At 42.0% G+C, this 22,253-nt stretch overlaps 1 protein-coding gene across 1 annotated transcript; it reads left to right on the plus strand.

Moving 5' to 3' along the window:
• Nucleotides 1-593: 593 nt before the first annotated feature.
• Nucleotides 594-17,988, plus strand: setd2 (SET domain containing 2, histone lysine methyltransferase). The gene is made up of 21 exons (XM_070911826.1): nt 594-628; nt 4,978-4,999; nt 5,134-9,176; nt 9,302-9,433; nt 9,656-9,784; nt 10,189-10,312; nt 10,466-10,543; nt 10,639-10,736; nt 10,912-11,044; nt 11,278-11,412; nt 11,504-11,632; nt 11,785-12,846; nt 12,992-13,040; nt 13,116-13,440; nt 13,552-14,284; nt 14,575-14,700; nt 15,333-15,469; nt 15,553-15,664; nt 16,864-16,938; nt 17,093-17,194; nt 17,827-17,988. The coding sequence occupies exons 1-21, from the start codon at nt 594-596 to the stop codon at nt 17,986-17,988; spliced, it is 7,941 nt and encodes a 2,646-aa protein (XP_070767927.1).
• Nucleotides 17,989-22,253: the final 4,265 nt, after the last annotated feature.

Raw genomic sequence — 22,253 nt, forward strand, 5'->3', positions numbered from 1 at the left:
TTTTATCTGCATTTATTATCTGTTGAGTAGCCACAATGAAATGCAGACTAAGTGAAGTTGTTTCAGTTTAGAGGCCCGCTGTTGCTCTCTCATTTCTCTCCCTCACTATTTTGTTCAAACGGTTTTATCTGTATATTTTCTATTTAGAAAGTCGCTGGTTGCAGTGCGCTCCAGGGTTCGCGCCAGCTATTCTCCTACATCATGTGATGTTGTTGAACACAGCAGCCACAGCCAGAGAGACACTGTGAGGATCAGTGTATGGAATAAAAGGTATTCCAAAGACATGTTCATTATACTTCAACCAGATCGGGTTGTCAGTCTTGTTGTAATTAACAGCTTGACCAAATTAGGACACTTTCTGGGGCTTGGCTTTCGTGATCATTTGTGTTCTCGATCTCTCCTCCAACTCTTGGCTAACTATGTGAGCCCATGCTAGCTCGATAGTACCAACATTCACCCAGGCTGAAGCTGGGGCGCAGCAGCAGCGGAGCCTCCGAGCCGACGATCATTTCCGACAGCTCCGTATGGATTTGACGTCGGCATACATTGTTGCTTGATGTTTTACAAAGGGCCGATTACAGGTGATTTCGAAGATGGGGGAACCTTGTGACCTTAAGCACTTCGTAAAGTGAGTATTTCGTGAATCGCCGATTTGTACTTAACGTTATGTTAATTGTGGTTTAACCATCTTTCTACACACAAGTAGGACAAAACATCACTAGCTAGCATGCTATAAAGCCGGGTGCAGAGACTCGAGTACACGGGACCATTATATTGTAAAACGGAAACGTATATCAAACCCTTTCTGTTCATTCATTGGCGTAGAAAAGTAACGAGCTCCCCACAAGTCGAGAAAACCTTAATTATTGTGACTTCACACATTCGTGACAGATCAAAGATCGATAACTAAAACACAAGTTAACAACAGTAACGTTAGCCTACTGGCTGCTAGTTTGAGTGCGAGTTAGCTAGCTAAGCTAACTGAATTAGCGTTAGCTGTTGATGCAAGTGGAGTTCCTTGGCTAGCCGTCTTCGTTTATAGAAACAAATGCGATTGTTTACATCTGCTGCGCAGAAGAAACCCGAGTTAAACGTCATACTGATCGCATTTCCAAGCAGAAAATGGTTGGGTAGTCAACATGAACAACATGAATTATACATAGCACAACAGGAGCTAACGCTATCTTTAAAGATGGCCCACGGCAGCTCTCTGTTAATGTTAGCTTACCCAAGTTAGCTTAGCTGGTTCTGATATTTTATATAAACCAGCGTCACAGTCGAATAGCTAAGTTAATGCAACCCTACCTGCCTGCTTACTACTTATATAAATGGTGTAGTATGACTAGTTAGCATATCGTGATAAAGTATTCCACTCATTTGGTAGGTTTTCTACACATCCTCTACTCGTTTTCATAGTGGATAGAACCATCCTTTTAAAGGCCATGTTTTGGCTACATTCAATCCTCCCGCTCAGGCCATGCTTTAGTTAACTAGTTTCCTAATATGCGTCAAACCGTTTGTTTTCACAAGAGTGTCGACGTATTCTTTCACATCCGTTAAATCTTCATTCTGCAGACACCCTTTGTTTTCTGTAGGCCATTTGTCTAATAATGAGATGCATGTTCTCTACTCGCCCTGCATCCATGTTTTTCATCTATCTTCGACCATGATAGTACTATTTATAAACCATAGGTTAATGCAACCTTTTATTTTTGCTGTTGCTGTGATGCAACTAAAACGGCAACAAGAGACCTCTGAGAAAAAGAGGAATCTCTGTCTCATAACCGTAGACTGTACACAGACAAATATTAAGACGTGCATCTGGTAACGATAGATAACAGGAATCTCAGGAAGGGAAGTCTGTAGAAGTCGATAATATTCAACGGTTCAAAGCATGTGACACCATGTACTTTTTGACATGGTATACAAACAGGCAATGTGTTTTACACAAGTCAGACCCTCTATAAAACACTACATTTAGTATGTCAAACAAAAAGTTGAATTTCACATTTGTAGGACTTCCCTCAGATGTCAATGATGTCAAAATGAAGTTCCTGACAGAGTAGCTGTAAGCTGTTGTGGACAAATGAGACTCAGTTCATTGCAACCTTATCTTTCTTTTTGTCAGGTGTGGCGTCACTTTGGAGGGCTCATTTCTCTGATTTGGATTATTCTTGGCCAGCAGCCTCTTCAGGCCTTCTAATTCTAGAGGAGTTTCTCAATGGACTCTCTGCTCAAGTCAGAAATCAGGTATTAGACAGCACAAAATGCAACTCACAGTGTATGTCTTGTTTAGAGCAGTTTGATGTGATTTTGGAAGTCATTTCAGTATGCTTACCAAGTTGTATTTTGTTTTGGATGCAGTCTGTTCAGATCATTCTGGCATCTTTTTACTGTAAAAACATTTTGATATCAAGGTCATCCTAACTAAGCCCAAGACATTGTCATTATTTATATTCAAATACAAGACTGTCCTCTGCAAAAAGTTTTGGGCTTTTTTTTTTTTTTAATTTAGACATCTGATAACATGTTGTCTTGACACCCTTTTATAACTGTTGTTATTTTTGACTAGTCAGTGTATAGATTTTTACGTTTTGTGCAGTGTAGCCACAGATACAGTATACAGTACATTAATGTTTCATTTTTGTAGAAATGCCTCTACAAAAAGTGATGACATGTAGTTTAATTCTTTTTTGCATGAACAGAATGACTACATTATTAGTATGAAAGAATATATATATTTATGAAATTTAATTTCAGGTCCTGTAATCAGATATCAGTTATTTTTAAGTCACTGTATAGGAACCATGGATTACCACAATGCTTTGTATTGGATGTCACGTTCAGTTATGCTCACAGTTTGTTTATGTTTATTAACATGAAACAGTTGTGCATTACAGTTGGAATAACATTCCTACATTTGGCGTAAAACTAGTTTTGCCATGTTAAGCTAAAAGGGTGAGGTTCTTGGTCTAGTAGGTCCAGTCCATTAATCATTTGATTGTAAGCTTATTGTAGCCCTTTCTATTTAACAGAATGTCACTGCAGAAGTGTCTCATTTTGAAGGTCAGAGAGAAAAAGGAAAAAATGAAATCCTTAAGGAGTGAATGACCCAATTGTTGCCCTGCACCCATATTGAGCCTACCCTAAGGAAAACCCACTCACTTTAATAGGACAAAAGGACTAACAAAAACCCAATTATTCCCTTTTTTATATGTTGAATACTTGTGTCTCTGTGCTTCTTTGTTTTTTTTATTATTTGTTGCTTCATCTGTTTTTTGAATTGGCAACACCAGTTACTAGTCTTTAGTAATGAGTCAATCAGGTTATGAGTTGGTCAGGTTATTTCAAGCCGTGTTTAAAGGACCCCACATATTGTCTCCATATACTCTGTGCTAACGTTGACTAACCCAGCAGGTGGTTTTCTAAATGAAATAAATGTCATGCATATGTCAAAAAACACATTTCAGTCTGTCCAGCCTGCCATACAGATCATTTTTGTTTTATATGGCCTTTACACTTTAAGCCACAGTGGCTTTGTTTGGTGTCTCAGTATTGTTGGGGCGGTTGCATCATGTGAAAGAGTGAAGCACACCATCTATAGTACAATGATGCATTGTTTTTGGTCAGGACTTAGCCTAACATTTGCTATATTCCTGTAAGTCTGAATGGATCTTTGAATTAAGTACGATATGAAAAGCTTAGAACTTGACCATATATCTTGCAAACTAGCCTATTACTGTGGATGCTGCCTCATTGGACACATATTTTATTGTTTATAAAAGGTCTATAGTTGTCTTTCTTTGCATGGTGGCCCATTGTTTAGTACTGTAACCTCACAATAAGCGACAAATCCTCCATCCTCTGTGAAGTGTGCATGCCATTCATGTTTGCATGGGTTTCCTATGGGTGCACCAGTTTTCTTCTACACCATAGTCATGCTCCTGCTATTGCTGTTGAGCAAGGCACTGGCTTTAGAAGTGGAGATGGTTCTTAGGCATTCGAGAATGATAACCCAGCTCAAAACTGTTTAGGATGGATCAAAAGCAGAGAGGATATTTCTCTACAGGAATCAATAGCATCCACATTGGGTTAGATTTAACACACGTTTTTCAGATACCGAGTATGCCCTCTGATAAATGAGCTGTAGATGTTTCAGTATTTGTTTTTATTCAATTATTACAGTGGACATACTACATGTAGATATCTGTGGAGTGGGGACCAAGAGAAAGTGCTTCTAGCCAAATAAGCATTTGAGAAAACTCAAAATGTTTAATCATTGGATCACCTTTTGTCTTTTGCTGGTATTGCATACATATATACACTCTAATATTAATACTTTTTTGAGGAGAATACAGATTTTTTTTTTTTTCACCACCACCACCATCATCAGCAGCCGACATAAGTTCGTGATGAAAATGTACTATGCTGTTTGTTATATAAATAACACATTTTTTATTTAAGTTACTTTGGCTACCTACTCCCTTCTTTCAGCTATTCCGTTAGTTAGTTAGTTAGTTAGTTCTTTGTGTAAAAGTTAGGGAAAATCCAATATATGTGCAATCAATAGGCCAGTAAACCTGACAGCCACAGGAGTACTTCCTGTCATTTACCTGCCATTCAAATCCATTATTTTATATATGTCACTGTTTGTTCATCACTGCACCAACTTGAGTTGGGTTGATTTTGTTGCATGTCAGCCATTCTTTTTGTAAATGACAACAATGGTTTAGATGAAATCTAATATTGTTGTAGACTGGGCAACAGATGTTGTGCTTCAAAGTCATTAACAGTTAGGAGCACACACAATGTTCAGGGACATGCTCATATCCTGCAAGGTTACCTTGAGAATTTAGGTTTCTTATATCCCTCCTGCTGATGTTAAAGTTGTTATATGTAGTGCTGTATGAACTGTGTAAATTGATCTGTCTTTCCTCTCTTTTTTTATGTTCCAATGATGTTCTTGTGTAACCACAGAGAGGAGGGGAGTGGTGCCTCGGTAAGTCTTAAATAAACAAAGTCAATGAGTGTAAATATCTGCTGTCATGAGAGCATTTAAACTGCCATGTCTAATTTCATGATTTTCAAAAAACTCAGGTTACAGCTTTACTTGTGATCTCTCTTTTATTGTAGGTGAAGGTGGAGGGTCTATCCAAGGCAGCTCTAATCAAAAGCCTGTCTCCCAGAGTCATGCTATCCAACCATCTCCTGCCTAAAGGGACCAAGATGAAGGTCAACCTAGAGGATCAGGGTCGTCAGAAAGTGTCCTTCAGCTTCGCACCGACCAAGAAGACACTGCAGAGCCCGTTCTTCATCCCTGCCAGCCCTGACAAGTCTGCTGAACCTCTCCCTGCTTTGTCACCGTCGACCTCAGACAAAGGCGGGCAGGATACAGACTGCAAAACTGAGCAAAAGCAGACACCTATGGTGCCAACATCAATAGCAGACACACAGTCTGAAACACCGGTCTCCTCAGCCACTAAACCGAAAACGGACTTAGCTAAGATGCATTTCAAGAAGCAAATTCTCAGTGTCTCTGTGACTGAAGAGAAACCAACATCTATTGTGCCAGAGGAGCCGCACTCCTCTGAATTGCAGATTCTGCAGACATCAACAAGTAAGAGTGTAACTGAATTCCCAACACCCCAGCCTCAGAATGTCGTCAGTGTCTGCCCCTCTGAGAATACTCACATTGAAGCCTCTGAGACAAGGGTAACCCCTTGCCTCAAGAAGCCAACTGCTTCCTCAGGAAAAGATGGAGAGAGTTCCAGCAGTGCTGAGCAGGACAGTAAGGTACACAAAAGGAAAACTAGGTCCCAATCTGATAGTGCTCCCCCTGGCTCAGAATCTGATGGAGATTCAGTCCATATGTCTTCCAGTCGCAAATCAGACTCCAAAAGTAGAACGAACTCTGACAGCAGAAGCAAAGAGGTAAAAAAGTCTTCCTCTGGTTCACATGTAGAAGAGAAGGAAAAAAGTTCCTCTAAGCGGTCAGAGAATCATGAAAGATCTTCTAGTTACTCCAAATCAGACCGTGATTCGAGGCACACATCTTTACGCTCATCTCGATCAGATAAAGATCGCAGAAGGTCCAGGTCTAGATCACGGTCCAGATCAAGAGGGTCTCGAACAAGTTCATCTCACTCCAGGTCAGAGAGATCCCGAGGTGACAGAGGATCCCGCTCTGAAAGGTCATACTATCATGATTCTGATCGGAGATCACACAGGAGTTCTCCACGCAGAGAGAGAAGACGTTCTCGTTCTCGCACCGACAGAACTCGGGACAGTTCTGACTCTGAGGATGACCATAGGAAGACAAGGACAAGGACAAGTGACTCCAGTAGGTCGTCCACCCATGCAAGCTCACATAAAGAGTCAAAATCTTCTTCCTACTCAAAATGTGAGAAAGCCTCTAAATCCGCAGATTCTCCTCAGTCCTCAGAGTTAGATAAAAGAACACAATCATCCAAGTCTGAAAGGACTTCAAAGCGACTATTAGACTCTGATTCCCAGCGCAAGTGCTCTCCTGATCTGGACTCCAGTTACCGTAAATCTAGCTCCTATCACAAGTCAGAAACCAACAGCAAATCCTCTTCTTCCAGTATCCATATCCACTCTCAAACATATGATAAACGCCAAAAAAGCAGCTCTAGTGACTCTGAGGCAGATCATAAAGGAAAATCACAGGCCTCTGACAAAAGCTCTGGCTCGGAGGAGAACTGTAAAAACTCCCAGAAGAAATCCAGTAGGCCAGACTCAAAACAAATGACCCCTTCTAGATCTGTGAAAACTAGCGGACATGATAGACAATCAAATGACATATTTCACAGCACTGGCAAAGCACCATCATGTACAAATGCCACAGAATCCTGTTCTCAGAGTGATAAAGAAAAATCTGATTCCCAACAAGGTGGAAATGAACATAGTAATCAGGATTTTAAGGAGATGGTCTCATGCACTGATAAGAGTCTGCAAGAATTGCCCTCCAAGAGATCAAAAGAAACAAAATCAGGTCTTGAAGATGAGAATGAAAATGCCTCAGCTATAACCTCAAGTGAAAGCCTAAAGCATGTAAATGCCGCCCTGGAAAACTTGACCAATGTGAAGGATAGCCTTTCTTCTAATAACCGACTACATGTGAACACAAATGCAGCTGTCTTAAATTCGTGCAGTAGTAATGATGGTATAATGTGCAGCCAGGACAAGAAAGTTATTGACTGTTCACTAGGACCAAAGTCCTTGCTTGATACAGCAGATATACCTGTCACACATGATGTCCAGCAGAACACTAAACCAGAGATTGTTGAGCTGAATATGGTTTCGACAGTCGACAAGCAGTGTGGTGTGCTGCTCAAATCTGATTCATCATGTCTGGACTCTGAGAATCAGCTGACACTTGAACAGCAAAATACGGATACTGTGAAAAAGAGCAACAGTACTACCAAAAAGTCCCGATGGGATATTGTTGGGCAGGACACCTCAGAGAGTGATAATTCACAGAGGACACTTTGTGCAGAGAGTAAGCTTACTGTTAAAAAAGTGATCTCTGTCAAGAAAATTGAGTTTTCTAAAGACAATAACCAACAAGACTCTGACATTAATGATACTATTCAGCAAGAAGCTGAACTACATTCCGAACTGGTGAAGCAGATTGAGATCTCTAAAGAGGAAGTCGGCTCAGACAGCACATCTATGACCGATAAATACAAAGACCAAAGTGACCCTTCACAAGCGAACACCAGCATTGACCACTGTGACTTAAAACTGAAAAAAACAAACACAGATGAGCCTCTGCACATAAATGATACATCACAGTTCGACAAAGTGGCAAACATGCAGAGTTGGAATGGTCATGAAGAAAAGGAGAGTGCTCACAGGAGCAAATTGAGTAAGAGAACATCACTTAATCAGGATGCATTAGGAGGACAGAGTGAGGCCAGTGATAGTGACAACTCGGAGTATGACTCTGATTGCGACGAGGCTATAAAACGATTGCACTCTGTGGTGGTGGTGCCAAAGAATTCTTCCCTAACAATGGATACACAGGACACGGGAGCTTCCCCATGCACTCCAATGAATAGTTCAGAACTGCAGAATGCTAATATAGCAGCTGACCCGAATATCAGTGAAGTCCCAAAACAAAGGCAGGGGAGTCCTTCCACTGCATTTGTGGAGATCAGTGGTCCATGTGCTGGTGTAAACGATTTATCCAATAGCATTATGTTGTGTCAATCCCAGAGTAATATGATTGATAGCACCAGTCACTCTGAGGGTTCCAGCTCCATCCATGCCCAGCCTTACATGGCTGGTCATATCAGTGCCCATGGTAGTGCCACAGATCCTCCTGTCCATAGCCTTGATAATTCCAGACAGTGTGAGCAAGGGCACAAACAGCATAATGTAAGCAGCAGAGGTGAAAGGATGTACTCCCATTACCAACATGACGATTTCTCCAATTCTGACAATATTAATGACAAGAATGGATTCAGCCTGGGTTGGGATTTTTCACAACCAGAACTACCTAGTAGTACATACCAGCAGCCTGATAGCAGTCATGAGCCACAGTTACTGAACACTAAACTGACAGGAACCTCTCCCAAGGAACATGAGCACATGCAGAGTAATGCCTCCTGGAACCACCAATCCCCAAACCTGCAGACTAGCAGACAACCTTACCTCCATGTGCGTGAACATTATCATGATCCTGCAGGTGAAATCCATCCTGACTCCCTAACTAATGACCATGACGACTACAGTGGGCATAAGCTATCTAATCTTAGTAAAACAGCTGTTGAATGCAGTGGACCTAACACTCCTGGGTCATCAAGCTTTGTACAAGGTCATGAAATAAGCAGCAACAGCAGGGGCTCTGCTGTTCCTGACCCCCCTAGAGAAGACAGTTTTAGACCCCACAGAGGCCGGGGCCCTCCCAAGAAAAGGCGTCCTGAGATTGAGTCCGATTCAGACAATGAGGCAGAAGCTGGACCTGCAGGCAAGAGGGAGCGTCAAGGAGATACTGACCTTTCTAAGGAAGCTCATGTCAAAGCTGAGGTGCACCGACCATCACTCACTCTGCAGGACTTTCAAGACTCCAATAAATGGAGAGAGTCGTCAAAGTCCAAGAAGATGCCCCCTTACTTTGACTTGATTGAGGAGAACCTGTACCTGACTGAGAGGTAAGGTATTGTCCAGCCTGATTTAACAAAACAAATGATTTTGATAGTACAAAAAATAACCTCATAATAAAACATTTAAGTACTCTCAGGCTTATCCTTTGAAAGATTTTTAATGTTTTTTGCAGAAAGAAGAGCAAATCTCATCGAGATATCAAGAGAATGCAATGTGAGTGCCCAGTGCTGCCCAGAGAGGAGCGTTCAAGGGGAGTATTCGCATGCGGGGAAGACTGTTTAAACCGGCTGCTGATGATTGAGTGGTAAGCTGACACCTTGACAAATTATATTAAATCTAGTAACATAGTGTACCTAATAAGAGCTGGACAAGAGTCAGTATAAATCATTCTGTTTACCATCTAAATTTGACTGAATTTTAAATTCATCAACAATGCTAAGCCCATAAAAAATCTGTGTAGGAACCTGTTGACATACATATGTTAACTAAATGATATCTTCTTACTTTTTTGGGGGGGTTTTTTCAGCTCCTCACGGTGCCTGAATGGAGCATACTGCTCTAATCGACGCTTTCAGATGAAACAACATGCAGACTTCGATGTTATCCTCACAGAAGACAAGGGCTGGGGACTACGGGCAGCTAAAGACTTGACTCCGTAAGCCTCTTAAAAGCTTTTGATACAAAAAATCTTAATAGTTGTCTAGCATTTAACATTAAAAGATTCACAAAATGAGTAGTTGTTGTGGGGCTACCTCCTCTATTGGATTGCATTAGCGCTACATAGTAAAGGTGTTCATGTGTCCACCTTTGTACATTAATAAAGTAATTGCACTCCGAAACAAAATATGTGCTATCTGAACAGGTTGGCACCTAAGCCTCTGTGTTTAGGATAAATCATTTTAAGACATCTTAAGGTATTTTCTCACAAAATAGCAATTTGTGAGTATGGTATCTACACTGTGGAAACACTGGCAAAAAGCTAATATGCCACTGGAATTAAATCTCTCTCAAATGTTATGAGACAGGATGATTGCCAAACTGTTTTTATTGCTATCTCAGAAACACCTTTGTACTGGAGTACTGCGGGGAGGTATTGGACCACAAGGAGTTCAAAACAAGGGTGAAAGAATATGCGCGCAATAAGAACATCCACTACTACTTCATGTCTCTAAAGAATAATGAGGTAAACGATATGACACATCACAATTATTGTTAATATTTCAACTGTAATCTGGTTTAATGTTTTGATGAATGTCAGAAATCAGAATCAGAATCAATAAAGTATTTCTGATTCTGATTCTGAGAAATGCTTACATACTGTGTTATGTCTTTTCAGATCATTGATGCAACGCTGAAGGGTAATTGCTCTCGGTTTATGAACCATAGCTGCGAGCCCAACTGTGAGACCCAAAAGGTAGAGCAGCAAAAGAAAGCACTTAATAATACTCTCTCAGGTTAACTTACTGAAAGATGACTCATCTGATGATCATGATTTTTATCCCATTCCAGTGGACTGTCAATGGCCAGCTTAGAGTTGGGTTCTTCACCACCAAGGCTGTCCCTGCAGGAACTGAACTGACATTTGATTACCAGTTCCAGAGATACGGGTACTGTTTATCTGCAGTTATTTTTACCCTACACTTCTGTTTTATGCAGTCTATGTTTTTGTTGCATGTCTGAAAGCAGTTCACATATATACAGATATGTTCACATAGATCTATTCATAATTCATTTTGACTGATGGTTCAGCTGTTTCACCATTTTTCTTGTCTCTTTCTACAGCAAAGAAGCACAGAAATGCTTCTGTGGAGCACCCAGCTGCAGAGGCTTCCTGGGTGGGGAGAACAGAGTTAGTGTTCGGGCAGCTGGTGGGAAGATGAAGAAAGACCGCAGTCGAAAGAGTGCTCTCACCACGGTCAGTTCTTTCAGTCATACTTGTGTGTCTTGTCACTGGCTGGCAGTAATAATTAATGTGGTTACACTTCCACACAAGAATCACTACCACAATAACGTGATGAATTAGTTGAATTTTTTCCCATAGTGATGTTAGCTCTGTATATTATGTATACAGGCTAAAATGTCTTTACGCCAATTTCGCCAAGAAAAAAGTGTTATTTTAGATGATGACATCACTTTGTCCTTCCTCAGGTTGATGAGGAGCTGGAGGCCTTACTGGAGAATGGAGAAGGCCTGTATGATGAAAAACAGGTGGTGTCTCTCTGCAGACTAATGGTTCGAGTGGAAACCATGGAGCAGAAACTCATCTTCCTCAAGCTCATACAAGTATGACCTAAGTGGTAGATGCATTGTTTACATTGTTGATGTTTGTTATTATCATTTGCAGTACGTAATACGAGATGTTTGTGTTGCACAGGATACTCAAAATCCGTCATGCCTGAAGCAGTTCCTGGACCATCATGGATTGTCTTTGCTGTGGATCTTCATGGTGGAGCTTTCTGAAGCTAAAGGGAACAGTGCCAATAACATCAAACTGCAGTTAGAGGTAACATATGTCATTGACTTTGCATTAAAACATTCATAATGTTGTCACATTCCACTGAAGCAACTGGAAATTATGAAATCATTGTAGCCTGTACCGTCATATACACAGCCATTTGCTGTTTGATCACTCATAATGTGTTATTCTGTTTACAGATTATGAAGACCTTGGCTGTGCTGCCTATCTCTACTAAGAACATGTTGGAGGAGAGCAGAGTCCTGACCTTTATTCAGCGATGGGCCCAGACAAAAACTCTCCCCCAGCCTGCTGAGATGGATGGCTACTCCAGTGAGAACACCTCCCGTGCTCAAACACCCCTCAACACTCCTGATGGTTCGTCCACCAAACTGGGACCAGAATTGGATGGTGACACCTCCAAACCTGCTGTGTACCGCCCCCTTAAGATCATCAGTGAAAACAGTCTAGACAGTGCACTCTCTGACGCTAGCAAAGCATCTGATGGGAAGGAGGAAGAGGAGGAGGAGGATGATGAGGAAGAAGATGAATCCTCACATGCGGGACTTCCTGATGGCAAACAGTTGAAGGAAGACCCAGTGTGTGAAGCTGCAGATCCAACGAAAGGAACGATGGAAGAGTCAGTGAAAGAGGAGAAACAGGAAGAGACAGGGTTGAGTTCAAGCAGTCAACACCAAATTCAAACTGAGGAGGTAGAAGAAAAAATGGAGTTGGATTTGGAGAAGGAAATTGAAATGAAAGAGGACACGAGTGAGGGTCAGACGGATGAACTTGAGGGGTCAAAAGAGCCTTGTGAAGAACAGGAGAGTGCGGAGGAGCAGACTAGTCAGGCAGTGACAGAAAAGGCTGAACTAGAAGAAGACCAGCCCACCGTTGAAGTTCTCGAGCCAGAGGGTCTGTCCATCCTAACGGATGTTCCTGATCTTCCACCTGAGCAGCCATCAGAGAATATGGAAGCCCAGGCAGAGACACAAGAGGCTGAGAAACCTCCACCTGACAGTGAGGCCCAATCTGGTGAATCTACCACTGATGCTGCCCCAAGCTCTGAGACCCCAGAGGCCAGTATACCCTCTGAGGTCATATCAGCCCCTGTGGACCCATCAGTGATAGGAACTCCTTCTCAGGATGAAGAGGAAGGTGTCTCAGATGTGGAGAGTGAGAGGAGTCAGGAGCCCCAACTCAGTGCTTTGGACATTAGTGGCATGGCTGCCAGGCTTCTGGAAAGCTGGAAGGATCTTAAGGTGAGCTCAAATAGAGTCACTGTTAAAGGCAGACATTGTCCAACATGCATAAACACGCTAAATATTATCCCTTTTCTGCTTGTTATCTGTTTGTATACAATTTTCTTTCTGAAGTTTGAAGTCAAAGTTGTGCTTGTTCTTTTAGGAGGTGTACAGAATACCAAAGAAGAGTCAGGTGGAAAAGGAAGCAAATGGTAAGTTTAGTCTAATGCTGACTTTTGGCCGAGAACTTTTTCCATATGGTTTTGACCATTTCAATTTTCCCACAGATCGCAGCCGAGATCGAGACACTGCTTTGACGCCACGCACCACTTCTGGTAGCCGAGAACGTGAAAGGGAGCGAGAGAAGGAGAGGGAACGTGACAGAGACCGAGATTATGATAGAGACAGGGATCGAGACTGGGACAGGGACAGGGACAGGGACAGAGACAGAGACAGAGACAGGGACAGAGACAGGGACAGAGACAGAGATCGGGACCGTGACCGGGACCGAGTCTCTGACAAAACTCCTCGCAGCACTGAGAGACGAAGGAGACGCTCCGCTTCTCCACCACCCTCGTCCTATGAGAGGAGCAGCCGACGCACTGAGGAACGGTAAGAACTCCTGTGATTGTGGGAACATTGTCGAGAGTTTTTTCCAAGCAGCTGTATGTCATAGTGTGGTTTTTGGCATTCAACTGTGGTCTCATTCTCTGGATTTTTAAGGTTTGACCCATCTAACAGCAACAAGACACCAAGGGGAACTGGTGGCAAGGAGCGCAACAAGCTGTCCACAGAGGAGCGCAGGAAGCTGTTCGAGCAGGAGGTAGCTCAGCGGGAAGCCCAGAAACAACAACAGCTTCAACAGCAGCAGCACCAGCAGCTTCAAACTATGGCTTATGATCCTGCTCTGGCCTATGCCTCCAGCCCTGGCTTCATCACATACCCTCCTGGATATCCCATCCAGACCTTTGTGGATCCCTCCAATCCAAATGCAGGAAAAGTACTGCTACCTACCCCTGCGGTTGAGCCCACCATGACCTATGAACAGACGCCTCCCCAGCGTCTTATCTCAGACTTGGGACTGACCTCTCCATCCTCCTCTTCCCAGGCCACTCCAGTCTCTAATCTCGCTCAGCACATCACCACCACCAACCTCACCACTGGCAGCTCTCAGCAGTATGCCCAGCCAGCTGTAGCAACCCAGGACGCAGGCGTAGCTGTCCTCTCTGTACCTGCCCAGGCAGCCCCTCCGGTACAGGGCCAGCAGAGCTACACCACCCTCTGGGATCCCACCACTCAGCAGGCAGTGACTGTGCAGACGCAGCCTGCACAGCAGTATGCCACAGCCCCAGCGCCGCCTCAGACACAGACGGCCATCTATTACCAGGGCCAGCCATGCCAAACTATCTACAGCATCCCCACCGCCTACTCTCAGGCCAACACTCCTGTCATACAGGTATGTACTCTTTGCCTGGGTCTAATATCTTCTAGTGATTTTACAGTACACATTGTTGAAAAACATGGATTCATTTGTTTTTGCCATTAATGTGTAAAACCTTTTTATATTAAGGGTGTAACAAGTTGTTGACAAAAATGTCATCTTAGCTCAACAATCACAACTCATAGCATTGCTGCACAGGCGATGCATTTCCTTTAATCCACCATGTGTACATACTAAACACACAGTAACCGATTTTGAATGTCTAGAGTAACTGTCGGATCTGATTGTACTTTGTGTTTCTGAAGGCATACACTGAACCCACAGCCAGCTACCTGCATGGCCAACCTGTGTATCCTGGTCATCAGCAGGGAGTGGTGGTGCAGCAGGGCGGCACAGTCACCACCATCGTCACATCCCAAACTGTCCAACAGGTAACGCATACACACTCAGTCCACTTTCTAAAGCATATGGAGTAATGAGGAGTCTGCACCTAATACATGGCAGATAAATAACTATGAAGCTCCCATAGAATTGTGTCTCTTTACGTGACGGATAATTCACACCCGTATACCAAATGGATATTATTCAAGGAAAGAAAAGTGGTTTGGTTTGAAAGGAGGAACAGAAGGGTGGAATTGCTTAAACTTTCGTGATTGTTTAATTGGGTGGAGTTTATATTCTTGAGCAGCATGCGGTCACAAAGATTCAATGTTTTGGAGGTTGCAACAGTTTAGAGGGCAATTTAAGTCTCCACTTTTGATGATTTTCAGAAGTCTATTATGCTCTGTGATTTTGAGGCAACACCCTGTCTCAGTGTGGCCACAAGGGGGTAGTATACATCTAAATTATGCAACTCTTTAGAGTTACAGTGTCAGTCCGAGATCTGTCTCATACAATGACAAAATAACTTTTAAGTTGTGACTGAAGTTAGAACAAATAAAGGAAATGGCTCAATGGGCTCCATTTGTAAATAAGAATCTAAATGCAATTATTTATGACTGTCATTGTCGGTAAAAAAAGGATTTGCTCCTAATACTTATTTTCTATTTCTTTTCTGCTCCAGGAAATGATTGTACCCAACAATGTGATAGACCTGCCTCCTCCCTCTCCCCCTAAACCCAAAACTATCGTCCTACCTCCCAACTGGAAAGTGGCCCGGGACCCCGAAGGAAAGATCTACTACTACCATATTGTCACAAGGTTGGTATTGCTGTTTGTCTGTGAAGTCTGTGTTTGTACCTCTACATGTATTACTATCTGACATTACGTCCTCTGCGCATTAGGCAAACACAGTGGGACCCTCCAACCTGGGACGGAAGTAGCGACAACACTAGTGTGGACCATGAATCTGAGATGGACCTGGGAACGCCCACCTATGATGAGAATCCTTCCAAGGTGCGCTTTTAGCTGTGGTTGTTTTCAAAGTGTGTTATGAAATGTAAACTATGCGTAGTAATACCCTAAAGTTTTGTGAAGTAAGTGGAAAGTTGAAAAAATCTTATGTTTCTTCATTTGACAATGAGGAAGTATCCTCTTCACTTTTTCGTTTGGCTCCCAGAAAGTTTGTGCTTGGATGCAAAACATGATTATAGTGTTTGTTCCTTGAGGTAATTGAAGATGCAGCACGAGTGATTACTTTCAGCTGTGTCTCAAGGAGGGGAAAAAAAAAACCTCAGCACGACACCATATCCCTTGAGTGTCATGACCTCGCAGATGACTCCTCCTCGTAAAATGGCTTCATCAGAATCTACATGGAGACACAGATTTGAAGAGAGAATCCGCTCACCCCACCCCCTGCTCAGCTGTCTGTCCCTTAGCCTCAAGGCTGTAAGGGGAGGGGTGGCTCAGCTCATCTCTTCTTCCTCTGCCTTGTTTGTTTTCCCTCTTCATTTTTATCCTGACTTTGAGGATAATAGAAACCATCTGGAAGACCAAGCATTCATTTATTTGCGGTTTCTTGTGTTATAGTCGAACTACGAAGTGTCCCTTTTGTCTCTTTTTAAAAAGATGTAACAGAGTTGGAAAAAGCTTAAAAAACTGAGATGGCAAGATGTGTTTTTCATGCAACATTTCCTGCCAAGAACAGCTACAAGGTCATGGACCATTTCCCAGCATGTGTTTAGACCGTGGTGGTGTCCACGTCCAGCACTTGAAACTATGGCACATGCTCTGCACTAGTAAAGCGTCCGATGTCACTGTTTCTGGATTCCTGGCCCTGGCACTGTGTGTGTAAATCTGTTGTATTTGCTTTTGATCCTCACCACTTTGTTGTGGGTACAGGCAGTCAGCTGTTGCCTGCTTGCCTTTGTTGTTGAAGGCTGGGGCCAGAGAGGCAGCATCCTGGCAGGATATCCCTGCTTTGTGTCAAGTAGCTGGTGAGCAGGTGCTGTTTGATGCCCCACTGACCTTGATAGCTACTGTTTTGCAGCCAGTTGCCATGTTTGATTGAGCTGATGCACAGGTGGGGACTCACTTGTGATTTAAAATTTAGAAAACTTGCCACTTGCAAAGCCGAGGGTTTAATGTGAAACAAATTATATTGTTTGCAAACAAGCATTTTAATCATATCCATCTCTTCTGTTATGCTGTTACAGTTCTCCACAAAGACAGCTGAAGCAGACACTTCCAGTGAACTGGCTAAAAAGAGTAAAGAGACATTTCGCAAAGAGGTGAGCCGGAGTCTCTGTAAACAATGTTTGCAGCAATGTTATTTAACTCCAGATGTTTCAATTTTCCAAACCTCCTCTAGCCATCCATGCCAGTTTTCATTAGTTTTTACATTTTCTACTCTTTTTAACAAGTCTTTGTGTGTGTGTCACACAGATGTCCCAGTTCATAGTGCAATGTCTAAATCCTTATCGGAAGCCAGACTGCAAACTTGGACGCATCAGCAACACGGAAGACTTCAAACACCTGGCTAGAAAGGTAAGACTAAACAATACGACGTTTACACATGTAGTTAGAACTGCCATTAATGCAGAGAAGCTCTGAACCTTTCCTTGGCCTCTACATGGTCAGAGCACAGTGAAAGCATAGGTCAGCTTTTTACTTAAAAGGAAACATTTTCAAAGTTTCCCCTCAAACCAGAGCTAAATAGTTGAGCTCCCACGATTTCTTTCTCCAGCCAAATGTTTTTGTATTGTGCCTCTGGAGGAGACTGAGAACACATTGTACATGTAAACTATTATCTCCCTCCTTTGTTTTACTCATTCCTTTCTAAAAGCTCTTTTCAACCAGCGTTTCTTCAAAGGGCAGTTTTTTTTCCATGGTTCCCGGTGGGTCCATGGATTGTGTATGTAGGGAGTGGTTTGCCCCGAGTGCCACTTGGACATACCAGGACTCTGAGGACATGGGCACAATAAACAGAACGACGAGTTGGGCTTCACTCATTTAGAGATTGCGTTTTATTGTCTGAAATTACAAAGGGCAAAGTCACCAAAAGGGAATTAACCATCCAACCACTCTACCACAACTTAGATATACATTGTAATTATATCATTTATTGTAGTCTGGTGACAAGAAACATGTCTAACTCTTTCCTCTGCCCATTCTTCTAGCTAACTCACGGAGTTATGAATAAGGAGTTGAAAGCTTGCAACAATCCTGAGGACCTTGAGTGTAACGAGAATGTGAAGCACAAGACCAAGGAGTACATCAAGAAGTACATGCAGAGATTTGGCTCCGTGTACAGGCCCAAGGAGGACACAGAGGTGTACTAGCCTCAGAGGCCACAGATGTTACACTTTCTCTGCACGAATACAGGAGAAGCACAGATTTGCCTTTCCATTCACTCCTTCATGTACGTACTGGCCAGTCTGAACCGGGAAGTGGTTTCTTATGCGTATTTATGACTAAGAATTGCACTGCTGCCCAAGAAGCTCTCCAGGCCCCGTGGATCGCAGAGGACTGTCGGAGACTCAAGTGTTGCTGAACGACCCGAAACTCCAGGTGCAGTGGGTGCAGCGTTCTCGAAGGATGACACTGAGGGGTGCTACAGAGACTAATGTTTTCACTGACTGTTTGATTTTAAGTTTTTGTTTTTTTTCTTCCATTTGTGGCTCTTAAATGTTCCCGAGATGATCACCTCAATTCCACTTTTTAAACTCTTCTAGCCCTGATTGAGGATTACTCAACGGAATCAGCTTTTGGTATCCTATTTATCAAAGTTTCTTTGTTACTTTCCACTGTTAAAAATGGATCAATGACAGAACAGTCCAGTCCTTTTTTCCCCCTCACTTCCTTTTTCTTGTGCACGCTTCAACCCCCTGCCACTGACTCTGTATCTGGTGCTGCTTTTAACTGGGCTGTGGAGGTCCAAGCTTCCACTCCTCAAACCCTGCCTTCTTAACCACAAGACTTTTGGAGCCTCTGTTGTTTTATGAATGCATGATGTAGGCTGAGGTCAGCGTGGTATCCTTATGGAATTCCTACATTTTCCATGTGTCCTGCTTCAAGTAATATGCCCTCTCCGAGATGAGCTTTTACTCATAATTCACTTAGGGATCAGCCAATAACCAGCAGGTTGGCAATGGGGTTAGTGATCAATATTTTCACGTCTTTTATCAATTTATGTATAATAAGGGGAGCAGGGTTTGAATGCTATGTGTGATGTGCTCTTTAGCTGTGTATCAATTTTTCCCCATTTCTTGTCCAACGTGCCCTGTTTCCTCGTCTTGCAGGAATAATAGTGAAAATGAAGGTTGTAGCATTGCAGTTTTAACTGTTTCTAAACATCTTGTGTGTTCTGGTTCTTTTTTATCATTTATATGCCCCAGTGAGACATTAGAGACACTTAGGCTGGCCTTGCTCCACAAACTGTCAACTCATTCATTTCCAAGATTTTTACAGTTGTCAATGTAGTTTGATTAGTATTAGGTCACCAGTTTGTTGCAGCCTATTAAATAAAGTTCCAACATATGTACATTGCTTTATATGTGAATATATTGAAGAATAGTTTTGGGAATGTTTAAATAAACAGACACTTTGTAAAAGGACTATCATTTCATGATTGAAAGTGTAAATAATGTGTAAAATTACCAAAGCTGTATGCAGGAGAGTAGGGTCAGGGAGCACAGTGAACCCACCCATCCTCACCAGCTCAGCCCTCCTGATGCAGTTCCCACATCAGTCTGTCAAACTTAGGACCCCGCTGACTCACAGCCCTCTGTTTTATTTCAGTGGTGGGGGAGATTTTCATGTTTTTTTGTTTTTTGTTTTTGTCTATGGTTTTTCTTTGTACAAAGTAAGTTTCACTCTACTCTTCTGTAAGTATTGTGTAAGCACATTGTCATACCGAGTGTACAAACATTTTAAAAGATAATAAACCTTTTTTGTAAAATGATATCAGTTTCCCTGCTGTGCAGTTGCATTGGGTTCACTTGGGTGTCAGTTAAATAGACTCGAACAGATCTAAGTAAATGTGAGTTACCTCTATTACGTGATTAACTGCTGAGTGCACACCCAATCCCGTTTTAGATGGTCTCCCTCCTCTAATAAGCAGCACACATGGCCTGAATGTCACTACAGAACATACGCACAGTGTTGAGCCAGATGTTTGGCCCCAGTGAAGGGAATCAAAGTGATCGACTGCCTTCATTAGAGACATTCAGTGTGCTCTAAATATGGAGCCCCGTGATGAGTGGAGAGAGGCGCTGCTGTGCTTCCCCTCTCTCCTCAGTCCCAACCCCCTTCCCAGTGTATGCACATTCCGCAGCCCCATGCCTGTGTGCTCCAGACCGCAGTTAAGCAGTCCCGTCTGGAGTGTGTGACGGCATGTAACACTGCCCTAGGCCATGCAAGATGCCTGCTCCCACTTAGAACTGAATGCAAAGAGATCATTAACAGATTTGACTTCAGAGCAGAGCAGAGGGGGAACAGGAATCAGATTGTGCCTCAGAGAGAAAGAGGAAACTTAAGAATATTTTGGATGAAGCTATTATTTTCATTTCACCCTTAAATTATTAAATACCTCTTAACTGATTTCCCTCCGGGTTTTGGATAGGAAATGTTCTTATACACTAAATCCCTTGATAAGGGGTAGTATATTCCAAATATGTCCAAACTTCCTCACTGTGTTATCCATCAAGTGGGATTTATATTTTACTGTAAGTGACAGACGTGTCTATAGGACTGTGGTTGTGGTGCAGTTCAACAGTCATTTTCATATTTCCATAAACTTTGAAAAGTTGCTATAAATACAAAGGCATGTAACATAGTCCAAATTACATAAGAAAGCCTGATTTTATGCTAAACTGATTATGTATCAAACCACTGAGGCCTGTTGAATCTTTTTTGTCATTTGTTCTCTCAGTCCTATCGGATGAACTCAAGTACCCTTTATCCACACCACCATTTATTTTAGCCATTTATACTAGCTATTTTAACTGTATAGCCATTCATTGTAGCTCCTTTTTCAACCATTTATCCATCCATTACTTTTAGCTATCTATTTTAACCATTTATCCATCACTTTTTAAAAATTATGGATAAATGCTAAAAACTCTTCAAATTGTGTTCAGGTGTTACAGATGATTCACAATGGATATATTTCCATTGTAATTCTAATTACAAAGTAATTATTTGAAAAAAGAAACAAACTTAATTCTAATGTAATTCTTTTTCCATATTAAATGAGCTACTCCACAATCACGTACCCCACATGCTTCTGCAGTACCCCTGGTTGAGAATCACTGATCTACAGCATAAAGACTTCTATCATCTACTGTATGACGCTATGCTTACTGTGCAGTCCACCTGTTACAACAAAAGAGCAGTGACTTATCAAAGTTATTTATTAAATGAATAAAACTCTTACAAAAACACATTGAGGCATACCATTAGGAAATATGTACACAAAACCATACATGGCTGGCGTTAAAAAAATATCAAACCATCTGAAGCCATCACATAGTGTAACTAGCACATCGCAGATGTCCATGGTTCTCATAGATTTTATTTAGCTTTAGACTTGAAATGGTGATGAAATAAATACAAAAACAAGATGGCGACGTGGACACAAGCATTGATGTTAACAGTGTCTTTGGATTTTTTTTTTCTGTGTCTAAAATGAGAAATCAAGGTGACAAAAATGGAGCTGTGCATTATGAATGTAAGGAGAATAGATTCATTTCTATTCCTTTTCTTCAGTCTTCACAGTTCATACATGATCTCACTTTAAGCCATGACTTACAAAAAAAGCAATATTTAAGATATTTACAATCATAGATGACTAGTAAGAAGAGCTAAAAAAGGTGTTTTTATATTTCATAGAATGCTTCATTTTAGTGTCTTCTGATGAGATTTGAAACATCACTGGTGCATAATATATCCTCAGTGTAAATAAATACCAAGGCTACTTAGTGACTGCAGCATAAAAAGAAGAAAAAACAACAGAACAAGGAAACAAATCTAAAAAAACACACAATCTAGTGAGTAGTTCCCATCTACACATCAGATAAAGTGTTCTTATAAAGAAAATAGCAACTGCAAGCGTCATCGGGGTGGTTAAGAAGATTCAACCCTCGATTGCTACTGGAGAAATCTGATCACTTGGCCATATAAACCCTGAATTGGGTTTCTTGGATTTTTCTTCTCTTTTTAGGCATGCACATGTGCACAGAAATGATCCCAAACAGGGAAAGTCCCATCTTGTTGGAAACCGTCTCCTTTTGGCGAAAATCAACTGCAATACCAAAGTGGTTGCTGAAGTTGTGATTCATAAAACAAGGCTAGCCACACTAGAAACTTGATGTTCTGAGCCGCCATATTTGTTTACAATAGCACGTGGAAGGCTGAGAGGGGGCAGGGGATAAATCGGATTACTGTCCAAATAGCATGTAAACAGTTAAAGAATAATGAAACTTGTGTAAACACATTATTCTGTTTCCCGCCAGTAACCAGGATTTGTCTGCATGTAAAAGACATTGTAATGTACTTATTGTAGTGTATGTGGAGGTCATTGTAGGTCTCATCCAATCTGACCAGG

The sequence above is a fragment of the Enoplosus armatus genome, chromosome 9 (genome assembly GCF_043641665.1).
Source record: "Enoplosus armatus isolate fEnoArm2 chromosome 9, fEnoArm2.hap1, whole genome shotgun sequence".
Taxonomy (NCBI): Eukaryota; Metazoa; Chordata; class Actinopteri; order Centrarchiformes; family Enoplosidae; genus Enoplosus; species Enoplosus armatus.

Excerpts from the sequence above, each read along its gene's own strand:
- setd2 (XM_070911826.1), top strand. The coding sequence starts at position 594 with ATGGGGGAACCTTGTGACCTTAAGCACTTCGTAAA. Across the intron at positions 13,041-13,115 it reads GGTGGAAAAGGAAGCAAATG|ATCGCAGCCGAGATCGAGAC; the intron begins GTAAGTTTAGTC and ends ATTTTCCCACAG. Across the intron at positions 13,441-13,551 it reads AGCCGACGCACTGAGGAACG|GTTTGACCCATCTAACAGCA; the intron begins GTAAGAACTCCT and ends TGGATTTTTAAG.